Raw genomic sequence first — 12,099 nt, forward strand, 5'->3', positions numbered from 1 at the left:
CTCTCACAGCAGGTAGTTTTAATCCAAAACGTGGCTCGTTCTCAGCTGAAGAGCCCTACACAAAGCCTGTCTCCTTCCATGTGCCCAGAGCCACCAGGCACTGCAGTACCCTGCTCTGCCGGGGGGACAGTCCTGTCTGCAGCAAAGGGGACCCTCCGTGCGCTCACCCACAACTAACTCACCTCCCTGCTTCGTGGCGCGGAGCAAAGGGCACCGCAGCCTCCATCCCTCTCCTCCACGGGCAACCTCCAGCCTGGGCGCCAGCATGGACAACAGCCCCGTTTGCAGAAACCAGACTCAGGAAAGGAGCAGCCTGAGCAATTATTTGCTTAAAGACAAAGCCGTGTTGCTCTTCTTTCCGTGCGACAGTCCAGCACGGCTGCGTGAGTCCCGGGCGCTTGGCATCGGCAGGCCACGTGCTGCACGTTGCAGCAAGGGGTCACGGCCGGGTCTTTGGAGTAATCTGCAACAGAGACGTTGTCTGTTGCGATATCCTCCAGGGCTTGGGCGTAAGCCCTGCTGATTGCAGGTAGCACTGCCCGATACTCTCTGGATGCCACGTCCAAAGGCTCCTGCTCCTGGATATCACGATCCAGATTGAAGATGAGGGGTGGCTGGTGATGCTCAGCTGGCCCAATGCTCCCATCGCAAGCCATCGCCCCTCCTAGGGAAGAAACGAGAGAAAAACACCGGAGTCCCCGGCTGCCCAGGCACCTCTGTGTCCCTCACCCATCTGTCATGGCCCAGTCCCACCATGTCCCAGCTTTGGGAGCCCAGGTCCTGCTGCTAGTCCGAGAGTGCTTCTGAGGCCAACAGCCCCGGGCTGCAAAGCCCATCACGCAGCGGGGCACATACTTACTCCTCGCTGGGTTTGCTCTTGCTTGAATTAACCTGAGTTGGGTTTTACCCGTATCTGCAGGGAACCAAGAATTCCAGAAGTTTTTTTCCCAGACTTTACAATCTCTAAAATGGCGGCAGTACCTGTGGTGTAAAACGCCTTGTACTGAGCCAGCCGCAGCGCCGTTATCTCGCCGTCCTTCCCAGCTGCCCCGCTGTTGGGGTGGAGCAGAACCTGAAGGAAGAACAGAAAAGTGCCCGTCAGCCTGTTGCAGAGAAATCCTGCCCTGAGACTCGCTCCCTCCCCAGACGAGACCACGTCCCACCCGTGCACACATTTAGAGGCCCCGTTTAGCCCCTGGACTGTGAGCAACCAACCCAGTTTTGCTTGCTGAAGGGTGGGGTGACAGCAAGAGGGCACCGGGAAACACCAGCAGCTCTCTTGTGCCTTCCTGGCCCTGCATGCAGGACCCTCTTCTGAATTTACCTCCCCAGACCAATTCTACCGCAATAAAAGGGATCAGGAAGCTGTGGGGGCTTTCAGCAGAGCAGGGCAGAATATTTTGGAGCCGGGACGGTCTCAGGTGCTCTGTGTCACCCACCACTGCCCCGTGCCAACGAGACACCCATCTCCCTCTGTGCTCCCAGCTCAGTGCAGGGACACCTAAGGGAGCCGAGTCGCTGCCTGGGGCCAGCCGCGAGCCGCAAGCCGAGGGTGAGCTCCCGCGAAGCAGAGCCTGCACGGGTAGGTGAGGTGCTGGAACATCACTCCCGGTCCATCTCCGCCGCTGACTCACCCCGCTGTGCGAGCGCTCCCTTCCCTAACAACAGCCGTCCCGGCACAGGGAATGGGGGTCAGAAGGGAAGGAAGGAGGGAAGGGTGGGTCAAATCTCTCCCTTTTGGTATTTAGGACACTTGATCTGCACAGGACGACTGCTTTGGCACATGGGACCGAGAAGACAAGTGAGCTGGACAGTTCAGCGGGCTCGTCTTGTCAGACAGTATCTGCCGCGGAGCCAATGGCTTCATTGAGGGATGAGTCACTCGAGGTTTCCTCCCTGGGAACCGAGTATAAAAGTGATTCAAGAAATTTCCACTGTGCTAAAAATTAGAAACATCTGCTGAAGTTGTAGGCAGCTGCGATGCCAAGTTTAGCAACAGCGTTCGCAGCTGATCAGCGCGGTAATGTCTTAGCAGGTGCCCGGCACAGAGCTCTGCCCCGGCACGCAGCACCGCCGGGCATCCTGCTCGGTCACCCGGGGATGTCGGTCCTGCGCTGCCTGGTCCGGATGCAGCCGCTGTCTCGGGGGGCCAGTTGGTACCTCATCTGAGAAATGCCAGGATTCAGGGGAGGGGTGATTTCCAAATGCTCTCGGTTTCCTTTATTGACCTCTCTTGCAAAGTGAATTAAAAAAAAAAAAAAAAATCTCCTGGAATTTGGTTTAAAAGTCATATTTTAGGGGGAAAAAAAGGGGTGTAAGGTGGAAGAGGTGGTTCAGTGTAAGGCTGCTGCAAGGAGGAAACCCCTGCTACAGAGTCCCCTCATGCTGACACTCCTCAGTCAGAACAATACAGCTCCAAAGCAGAAATCGGCAAATATTCAAGGGCTCCTGAAGCCAAAGTACCAGGAACTGAACCAATTCATCCGCTTCCAGCCCTAAAGCTTTGCCCACACCTCTAGCAGCACAGTTGGGATGCTGCCATCTCGGTGTAAAGGCACTCAAACCTCCCCTGCTACCAACTAGCACGTTCCTAAAACTGCCTCATAAAACCCCACACTAAGAAAATCTATTATCATTTATTGCATAATTAAGGAGCTTGTTTCGATTGAGCCCTTTCAAGAAACATTCCCAGCTCTGCAACCCTTCTATTGATCTGTGACTGTGTTATTTTAATTTAAAAAAAAAAATAAATAATAGAAAGGGGGAAATAAATCCTTTTCTCCCCAGAAACTGAACTCGGAGCTCCGGGCTGTTCGCAGAAGAGAGCGGGTGCGTGGGGAGCAGGCGCACACCCCTCTGCCATTGAGCTAATGGAAAGAGCTTATTTGTCTGACACTTGTACCCTTGATACATTTTGTAGGATGTGTTTATTTTTACTGTAAATAGCCTTCGCTCAAAGCAGGACCTTGGCATCGCCCCAGCCCCGTCACAGGTTGTGCCGGTGCCGAGCACGCGGGCTGGGACGCCGAGCAAGGTTACGCCGGGCAGCGCGCGCCGGGGAGCCTCAGCCGCCCGAGGGACCCCGGGTAGGAAAGCAGCTGTCGGCTTCGTGCGGAAACCGGGCGGCGGGACGAGCAAAGGAACCGCTTTCGGGAGGATTTGTGTCAAGGAAAACCCTGCAACATCAAAGCGGGGGGGGGGGGGGGGGGGGTGCTATCGGACGCTCGCAAGCGGGAGGTGAAAGGCAGAGAGCCAAGCGGGGAGGGAGCGGGGACACGCGCTTGTTCCCGATCACCCCGTGGGGCCGGGGCAGGGGGGTGCTGTGAGTCCCCTCCAGGGTCACCCCATCCCGCGGCAGTGCAGGCAGCTGGATTGCATCCAGCTGTGCGACGGGCAGGAAGGACCCGGCTGTGCCCCCCAGCTCCGCAGGGGTCAATTCACCCTGACTGCAGTACAGCCCCCCTCCAAAAAAGCGCTGGGCCGGGGTGATGCTGGGGAGCTGGCGGTGCATCACAGCTCAGGACTTCATTCCTCGGTCTGAAACACACAGGAATGGCTCCTGCGGGCCTGCGCCCCTCCACTGTGCCCTGACACCCAGCAAACCATCGCTCCCAGCAAACCATTGCTCCCAGCAAACCACCGCTCCCAGCAAACCATCGCTCCCAGCAACCATCGCTCCCAGCAAACCATCGCTCCCAGCAAACCATCGCTCCCCACAAACCATTGCTCCCAGCAAACCACCAGTCCCCCACTGCCGGTGCCACGCATGCAGAAGAGGGTTAATCCCGAGGAGCACAGCGGAGCGCCTTGGCCACATCCCATCCGCTTCCCCACTTTATCTCACAGTTCAGCAGAGGGTTCCATAAATACGAAGCAAATACCAAAACCCTGATGGACGCAGAAAGCAAATCCAAGATTCCCGCTGGGAGCTGGCTCGTGGTGCTCGCGGGAGGGTGGACTTTAAAAGCAAAATCAGGCTTTATCTGTGGGACTGCTATTAAAGCCACTTTTTTTTTTTTTTCTTTTTCTTTTGGTTCTGCAAAAATCTTGTGCATGTCCAAGAAAAATGCATCGCCATACTGCTTGTTCTGCTAACTGTGGTTTTTAGGCTTAAAGGAGCTGTCAGCAGCTCTTTTTGTATGGCCAGAGAGCTGCAGGGTACAGGATGGGCTGCCCCGCTTGAGCATCAGTAACGGGCACGTTCCCCGGCCAAGGGACTTGGAGGAGGGCTTCGTTATGTCTTGACCGAGCAAGATAAATAAAGCAGATACAACTAGGTCTGAGGCTTTTCTTTCCCGCAGTGATGTACCTTTTGCAATTGGAAAGGAGACACGCCGTGCTGGGCACAGCGGGGTGGCCGTGCGGGCAGGGAAGCCCAAGCGTCCCCCGGGAGAGCCGGCACACGGGAAGGCACGCCAAGCCGCAGGCACAGGCATTTACACCTATGATCCCAGATTTATGAACAAAGCATAAAACAACTCCTCATTAATCCAAAAGCCCTTTTACCCCGATCCCAGCCTTGGACAGCACCCAGCCGTCTCCGGCTGTCCTCTCCCCCAGGCCGGGGGGATGATGCTCCCATGGGTCGGCACGTCGCCAGCTCTGAGCCTTCCCGCCCCCCCCTTACCTGTTTTAGCTCAGAGGCGGTGGGACCTGCTGTCAGGAGGGGGATGTCACCGGGGGGGTGGCTCTGCCTTACCTTGTGCCCCACATCCGACCACCCAAAGAGAACCGGGGACACGTCCAAGCCGTCGAAGCGCCTGTTCGGGGGGAGCGTCGCTCCAGCCAGGGCCACAAGCGTAGGGAAGATGTCCAGCGTGCTGGGGAAAGAGGTGGCTTTCATCAGAGCAAGGAGTGGAGCACCCCAGAGGGTCCCCCCAACCCCACCTGCACCCCACAGCCCCTCGCCCGGGGGGGCACTCGGTGCACCGAGGGCAGGGGAGTGCCTTGAGGTGGGGGGGACGGCCGCTTCCCAGCACCCATCCCAACAGCTGAACTCTGCAGAAAAGGTTAAAACCGGCTTCAAGCAGCGACTCGGCCCCGGCAAGCCCCAGCTTAGCACACCTCCCACCCCCAGCGCCGGCTGCTCGCCAGGCACTGCGGGTTCAGCCAGGATCTGCCATTCCCCGCGCCCGGCAAATCCCACACCCGCAGGGCAGGGGCACGGTGGGGAGCGGGGCAGCCCCCTCCCGCCCTCCTGTCCCCCGCCGGGGACACACGGGGAAGGCAGCAGGTCACCCTCCGGAGAAAGTGCTAGCACAGGGACTTTTTACGCCAATGACAGCAGATCCCGTCGCCCCAGGAAAATGTGGTCTCGCTTTTGCATGGCGCAGCACGAGCCGTCGCAGCCAGAATGGAAAATGAGAGCGGTGCTATTTTGTGCACTCCCACCAAAATGCCCGTCAGCATTTCCACCGTAAACCTCCCGGGTTTTTCAGGGGCCTCAGCCACAAAAGAGCGCTCAGGGCTCATCCTCGGTCGCTTCCCGGTGCGGAGGGACGCGGGGAAGGAGCGGGTGACCCGATGTCCCTCTGGCTCCATGGGGATGCGGAGGGGGAAAGTCTCTGCTTCCCTGCCTGCTACGTGGGGCCCTGGGGCCAGAGCTCAGCCTTGGCGACTGCCCAGCCGCCGGCACGTCCCCGCGGTGCAGAGGGACCACGGGTCCAGCAAAGTCATTGCTGGGGTGGGACGGGGACCATGGCACAGCCTGGGCATCGGCGTCCCCCTCCTCTGGCCACGTTGCCCAGCAGAATCCGGGCTTTGGTCCAGCGGGACGGGGGCAGCCCGCTCGCAGCCCCCACGTCTGACCCTCACCCCGACATCCCTGCGAGGCACAGGTGTCTGTGCCCCCCCACCACATCCCTCCTCTTGCTGACGTGGTTGCGGGGTCACCCCACACCTCTAAAAGGAACCACCCTACACCGGGGGTGTCCCACAGCCCCGGGGGACAGCGGGACGTCAGTGTGGCCAAGTGACACGGCACAGCACAGCCCTCCCCGGGGACGAGGCCGTGGCACGGGAGCTGATGAGCCGGCAGAGCCACCAGCGCCAGGCAGCCAGCGGGGACTCAGCCCGCATCCCCCCAGCTGCAAAACCCTCGTGCCGGCAGCTCGGGGCTCAGCTGGGGCAAGGAAATTGCTGGGGGGAGGCGAAAACACCAGGTGCCCCAACTGTGGCACCCAGGGTACCGCTCCGGTCCTGCCACCACCGTCCTGCCACCACCGTCCTGCCACCGCGCTGCTCCTGCCCGGTGTGCGACGGCGGCTGCGTGAGCGGAGAGAGAAAAGAGCCCAGGGCTTAAGGGCCCCCGGTTCTCCCATTCAACGAGTTTTAATTTAGCTGCTAAGAGACGGAGAGAACAAATAAGAACAAACACTGCTGAGAGGCAGCCCCGGTACGGCACGCTCGTGGAGACGGTCCCAGCGGCCAGGCGAGCCGGGAGGCGCCGAAAAAAATTCTGGCTCCCCACTGCGCCCAAGGCAGGGCACATCCCTGCAGGCACCTCCCTGGGGTCAGCCCAGGTCCACCCGAAATGGCAGCCTGGGGCACACCCTGGTCAGTGCGGTCCTGGTCCCATGGGTGCTCAGCACCCTCAGGATCTGGCCCCCAGCACGGTGCATGCGGATGCTCGTACGGTTGCACCGAGCAGCCCTGACCCAGTGGATAGGACTGCTGGAAACCACCACCAAGGTGGGAGGACGACGTGATTGAGGGCAGAAGTGGTCAAAAAGCTCCCCCCGGCCACGGGCAGATGTAACCCATGGAAAAAGGCAAGAAAAGATAGGATTTTGGTCAAAGTTGGCATCAAAGCAAAGGCCCCAGCAGCAGGCACATCCTGGACGCCAAGCTGGGGAAGCCGTGCTCGCAGGGAAAGGGGAAGCCACGCTGCCAACCCCCTGCCCTGGTCAAGAAGGGTTTAATAAATAAACCCGTGTTCGTGGCCCCAAACACGGAGGGAGAAGGGCCCAGCAGTGCCCAGGGACGGGCAGGTCCCTGCCTGCACCCCGAGGGGCAGAGCTGCCCCGGGCGCTGCGCTGGCAACGAGCATCCCGGGCACAAGGACGGCGGGGAGTGCTGCCCTGCCCCGGCCGTGACGTGGTGCAGGCAGCTGCAGGCAGCTGCAGGCAGCTGAGCCAGCTCTCCCCACACCGCAACCAGCTTGCCCAATCTGCCCAGCCCCACGCCAGCGGCACAGCCAGGGTGGTGCAATTTGCTGCTGCTTCTTCACCACCCCACTGACCTATTTCTTCCATGCCCTGCTTTGGGTTGGGGGAAAGGAAGGGCAGATGCACGGCGGGTGGCTCCGACAATTAAACATGATTAAGAAAAGCCGACAAGGCAGTTTTCTGCAGAAACCAGCATGCAGGTGCAGGTCCACGGTGATACATCAGCATTTCTCTGCTGGCTTCAGCTTCCCCGGCCCCTGGGCACACTCACCCTCGCTCACTCCTCCACTCCCTGCACCGGGGAGGACACAAAGCCGAGCGATGCCGGGGAGAGGCAAGGCGCGGGCTCTTCTCCCAAGCCGGTTGGCAAAGGCTGTCAGCATTTTCATAACCCCAGGGGCAGAAGGAGGCTCACGCAGGTGGTTAACGCCTGCCCTCGCCCAGCCCCTACCCTTCCCAGGGGATCCCACCAGGCAGAGGTCCCTCCTCGAGGTTTCCCAGCCACATTTGCCCACAGATTTCATTCCCTCCCCAGATTCTGCACCAGCTGGGGGTACAAGTCTTTAACCACCCTATTTCATGAGGGCAGCAAGAAGCCAACCCAGCACATGCTTGTCCTGTAAGGGACGTCCCCAAGGGTGGCTCTGGGTGTGGAAGAAAGCTGCCTGCCCCAAGGCACTGCAAGCAGCGAGCAGCCCCTGCCCTCTGCATCCCGCTGCATCCCTCTGCATCCCGCTGCATCCCTCCGCATCCCGCTGCATCCCTCTGCATCCCCTGCCCAAAAGCTCAGACCATGGCCGGGGCCACAGCGGTGACGCCTTTCTGAGCACGGGCCGTCACACGCGTCCCCCATGCTGGCTCTGCGCTGTCTCCCAAACAGGGGGGTGCCTTTTCCTGACGCCAGGGCATCACCCTGCACCAGCCGGGCACGGCCCCATGGCCACGCTGGGCTGCGCTGGGGAGGATCCCGGTTGAGCTGTGACTCCCGGGGAGCCGCGGAGCCGCTTTCCGAGCAGCTGGCACGCAGCGCAGCGCAGCACAGCACCGCCGGCTTTCTACATTTCCAGCTGCCCAACCTGCTGGGCTGGAGCTGGGAAATGCAGGAGATAAGGTCTTCGGGGAGATAAACAGAGTGCCTGGGCTTGGCGGCAGGGCTGCAGCGTGTGCAGGGCGAGGGGACTGGTGGGACAGGGGGACGGGGACGGGCACTGATCCTGCACCGCATTGCCCCAGCCGCTCGAGCGGGCACGGGTTGGCAGCTCTGCCCCACGTCCCAGCGGTCGGTCCGTCACCCAGCCGTGGAGATAAGGGTTTGGAGGTAAAACCAAGGGGTGCTGTGTGCACCCCAGCCCCTCTGCACAACGTCAGTGCCCCAGCTCACGCCTTCAACCTTCCCCCACTTGCAAGCCCCAGCTCCCACAGCTGCCCTCAGGCCGTGTAAGGAGTAAGTGGCTCCAGCTTATCTCAGGGACCTTAGGAACACCCAGCACCTCCCCAGGGCCCACCAGGCAGGACCCGCTTCCAGCAGCTGGGACACTTTCCCAACACCAAGCAGCACCCCTGGCCCTACCACCCTGACCTCCACCATCGTGTGCTTCAAGGGACGAAAGGGGCCGGGACATCCCAGCGCGCTGCCCCCAGCCCAGGCTGTGCCCCCTGCGCTGCAGTTGCTGCAAAGGAGGGATGTAAAGAGGGGTGCAATCCCTGCAAGGGAGAGCTGCGAGTGCTGCACGCAGAGCTGCGAGTGCTGCACGCAGAGGTGCAATATTGCTGCAACAAGGACCCCTCCACGCCACCCTCCGCAGCGCAGCGTGCCCCGGCGAGGCGAGGAGCGGGAGGCAGCAGCCCTTCCCCGCCGCTCTCGCCGGAAACGGCAAAAGTTGCTCGTTGCGTCCCAACCCGGCCGCATCCTGTGCTGATTGCAAGCGCCATCTCTCCAGCCAGCCTTTCCCACAACCGCACCCTCCTCCACATAAAGCCATTCACAAACCACAAAGCCTAAGCCTGCTCCTTGGTGGAGAGAGAGAACATCGTCATCTTTTAATTATCGGGAGGCACTCAGCCACCGCGGCCAGGAGGCACACGGAGCCCGGGCGGCTGCTAACGCCAATCCACCAGCTTCACAAAAAGCCCTTTCAACTCCTCTTTGCTGAAGCATTAAGTCTTACGGGCTTGGGAGAGGACAAAAGTACAGAATTTGGCACAAGGCAGGCAATAACCAGTGCGGGCAGCTGCTGCTGCCAAAATCCAGATCATCACCTGGGTCCCAGCGTCCTTCCAAACGGGGACAGAGGGGCTGCCCCGCTCCCCAGGGATCCGGCCGGGCTCCTACCTGAGCAGAGCACGGCTCGTCCGCTTGGCAGGGATGCGGCCGGGCCAGTACGCCAGCGCCGGCACCCGGTGCCCTCCTTCCCAGGTCGTTTGCTTCGCTGAGCTCCCACCTGCAAGAGAAAAGGGCAGCGCTCAGCACCCCAACCCCCGGGAGCTCTGCATTGCCGGGAAAAACTCCTGACTCCGGAGCTTCTCTGGGAAAGGAGCTACTCAGAGGCAGAGATTGGACTCAATGACCCCAAAGGAGGGTGATTTCGCTGGAGATGGAGCTGGGTCAGGGGAGGGAGAAGAGTTACAGGAGTTTTAAAAGAAATAGGGAAAGGGGGGGAAAAAAAAGGGGGCTCGGTTTGGCACTGCTTTGTGTTTCTCCTGTGCTCCAGCGAGTGATGAGGAACACAGCCGACTGCTGGAGCCACCACATTTCCACCCACTTTTGATGTTGGGCAAGAATACGGAGCAGGTGGGAAAGGCAGGAATTTATGCCAGGGGCTGCGAACGGCCCCGTGCAGGAGGCTGCTGCCCTCCGCCAGGTAAAGCTCCAACAGCCACCCAGCCTGCTAGAAACCCACTTCATTAAAAATACCATCCTGCTGATAACCCTCCTGACAGCTAATTAACCTGTTCAGTTGTTTCCCTGACATCACCCAAAACGCTCCCGCTCTGCCCTTGGGTTTGAGCTGCGCGGTGCGGGGTCCCTTCCTCCACCTGGAAGCACTGAAATGGGGATGCTGAGCATCGAAATGGGGGTGCCGAGCAACAAAATGGGGATGCTGAGCAACAAAATGGGGGTGCTGAGCACCGAAATGGGTGGAAGGGTGTTAGAGAGCCTCTGCTTTGGCTGTAGCCCAAAGGGCCCCAGGCAGCTCGGGGGGGAAGGGGCTGGGAATGGGGCAAACAGAAAATCCCAACCCGATTCACTGAGCAAACTTCCCAGGCGCAGCCTTTGTCCGCCTGCCTTTCAGCGTGCGCATGGCAACGGCGCTCACCCAAAGCCATTTCCTCCGGGCAGAGCCAAGAGAGAGGTGACATCCCCGCCGAGGCACAGCCGCCCCGCGCTCCTCTCTGTCCCTACACCGGTCCCCAGCCCAGCCCGGCCTCTCCGGGAGTCGCTGCTGGATGCTACGGACATCTGGGCTGATCCTGCGCTCCCACGCAATGCTGCCGTACCCACGCCGCCGGAGCGGAGGAGGACACATACGGTACAGATGCCACAGCTCTGGTGGCACGAGGAATTATCCAGGGAAAAGGTCTCTGATCCCGCTGCCCATCCTGCCGGCACAGACCAGGCACAACCCCAGTCTCTCCCACTCCCCACCCAAACCGTGGCCATTTCCCCATGATAAATATCTCTTTGGGCCCGACACAACCGGCACCGAGGTCTGTTGTGGCTACTGGAAACATAACGGTGCTTCAACGTACATCGCGTGTGGCTTAGGCACGGTGCCTGCCCTGCCTTCAGATGCCCTAGGAAATTATAGCAATTACAGCAATTAATATCAATCACCATCTCTGCACGTATATTAAATAACTCGTCCTCCCAGTACGGCAGCTGTATTTCAAGGGTTTCTCCATGCACGGTCTCCAGGAGGACGTCGGGTGGGCATTTCCCTCCAGCCACCCAAGTACCTCTGGCTGGGCAGGACGCCGGAGCTGCCTGTAAACGAGCTCACATTAACACTCTGGGCAGTAAACAGGGCTGAAACACCACAAGCCCAGCCAGGGATTTTCTCCAGAGCAGGGACGGTGCAGCCCTGCTGCTGTGGGGACCGTGGAGGCCACGGCTTTCCAGGAAAGCTGAACGGAGCATTCCGTGCTGGGATGGATCCCCTGGTCCCAATCCCAGCGTGCACAGCAGGCCCTCAGCACAGGGACACCAGGTCTGGAGCCTTCCAAACCTGCCTCAAAACATGCCCAGCATCACATCCCCGAAATGTGCATCCCCATCCTGGCACCCCCCCCCTTGCTGAGCTCTTGGCCCCAAGGTGGGAGATGGGTTTTTGGGGTGGGCTGGGGGCTGTGGAAAGCTCCCCAACCAGAGAAGGGGGGAATGTGCTGCTCTCCCCCAGTGAGGATCGACTCCAGTGACCACCCAAAATCAATGGAAAACATCCCTGGAATTTGGGTCGGACCCTAAAAGGAAATGCCATGCTATGTGAAATGTATGGAGTCCCGAGCAGCCCGTCCTCCCCTGCCCTCCCGCTCCTCAAAGGGCTTTTCCCCACCCGGGGATGACACCCCCAGGATGGGATGGGATGGGATAGCCGAGCATCCCCCCCACCCAGCACCCTCCCGCGCGGGTGTTTGCAGCGTTGGACCAGCCGGCAGCACACAGTAACACCGGGCTGGCTTTCAAAACATCCGTGCAACAGCCAGCGGAGGGATTGCAGAAGTCATCCTTCCCAGGCGGTATTTACAGCCAGCTCCTACAGCCCTGCCAGCCCGACCTCCTCCCCAGCCTCCCGCGATAGCCGGGGCTCGGTGTGTTTTCACAGGGCAGCGAGATGCTGGAAAGGGGACGTGTTTTCCTAGCTTTGTTCCCGAACGCTGGACTGCCTGTACCATCTGCTCCAGCTTGTGACCGTCGGTTGCTCAAGAGCAACCC

At 60.2% G+C, this 12,099-nt stretch overlaps 1 protein-coding gene across 2 annotated transcripts in view; it reads right to left on the minus strand.

Annotated features, from left to right (window-relative positions):
- Positions 1 to 12,099, minus strand: part of ARSG (arylsulfatase G) — a 41,062-nt gene that overhangs the window by 1,210 nt on the left and 27,753 nt on the right. Inside the window, exons 9-12 of one of the 2 annotated variants that reach the window (XR_012838206.1) lie at positions 9,499 to 9,607; positions 4,700 to 4,820; positions 982 to 1,072; positions 183 to 664 (exon numbers count right to left, since the gene is read on the minus strand). Coding sequence is in view for 1 of the 2 variants with exons in the window: in XM_075770264.1 (XP_075626379.1) it covers positions 330 to 664; positions 982 to 1,072; positions 4,700 to 4,820; positions 9,499 to 9,607 (656 nt within the window). In the remaining variant the exon portion in view is untranslated. Of the gene's footprint in view, positions 1 to 3; positions 665 to 981; positions 1,073 to 4,699; positions 4,821 to 9,498; positions 9,608 to 12,099 lie in introns of those variants that run through there. The other variant, XM_075770264.1, reaches the window with a different exon arrangement.

The sequence above is a fragment of the Balearica regulorum genome, chromosome 18 (assembly GCF_011004875.1).
Source record: "Balearica regulorum gibbericeps isolate bBalReg1 chromosome 18, bBalReg1.pri, whole genome shotgun sequence".
NCBI classification, from domain to species: Eukaryota; Metazoa; Chordata; class Aves; order Gruiformes; family Gruidae; genus Balearica; species Balearica regulorum.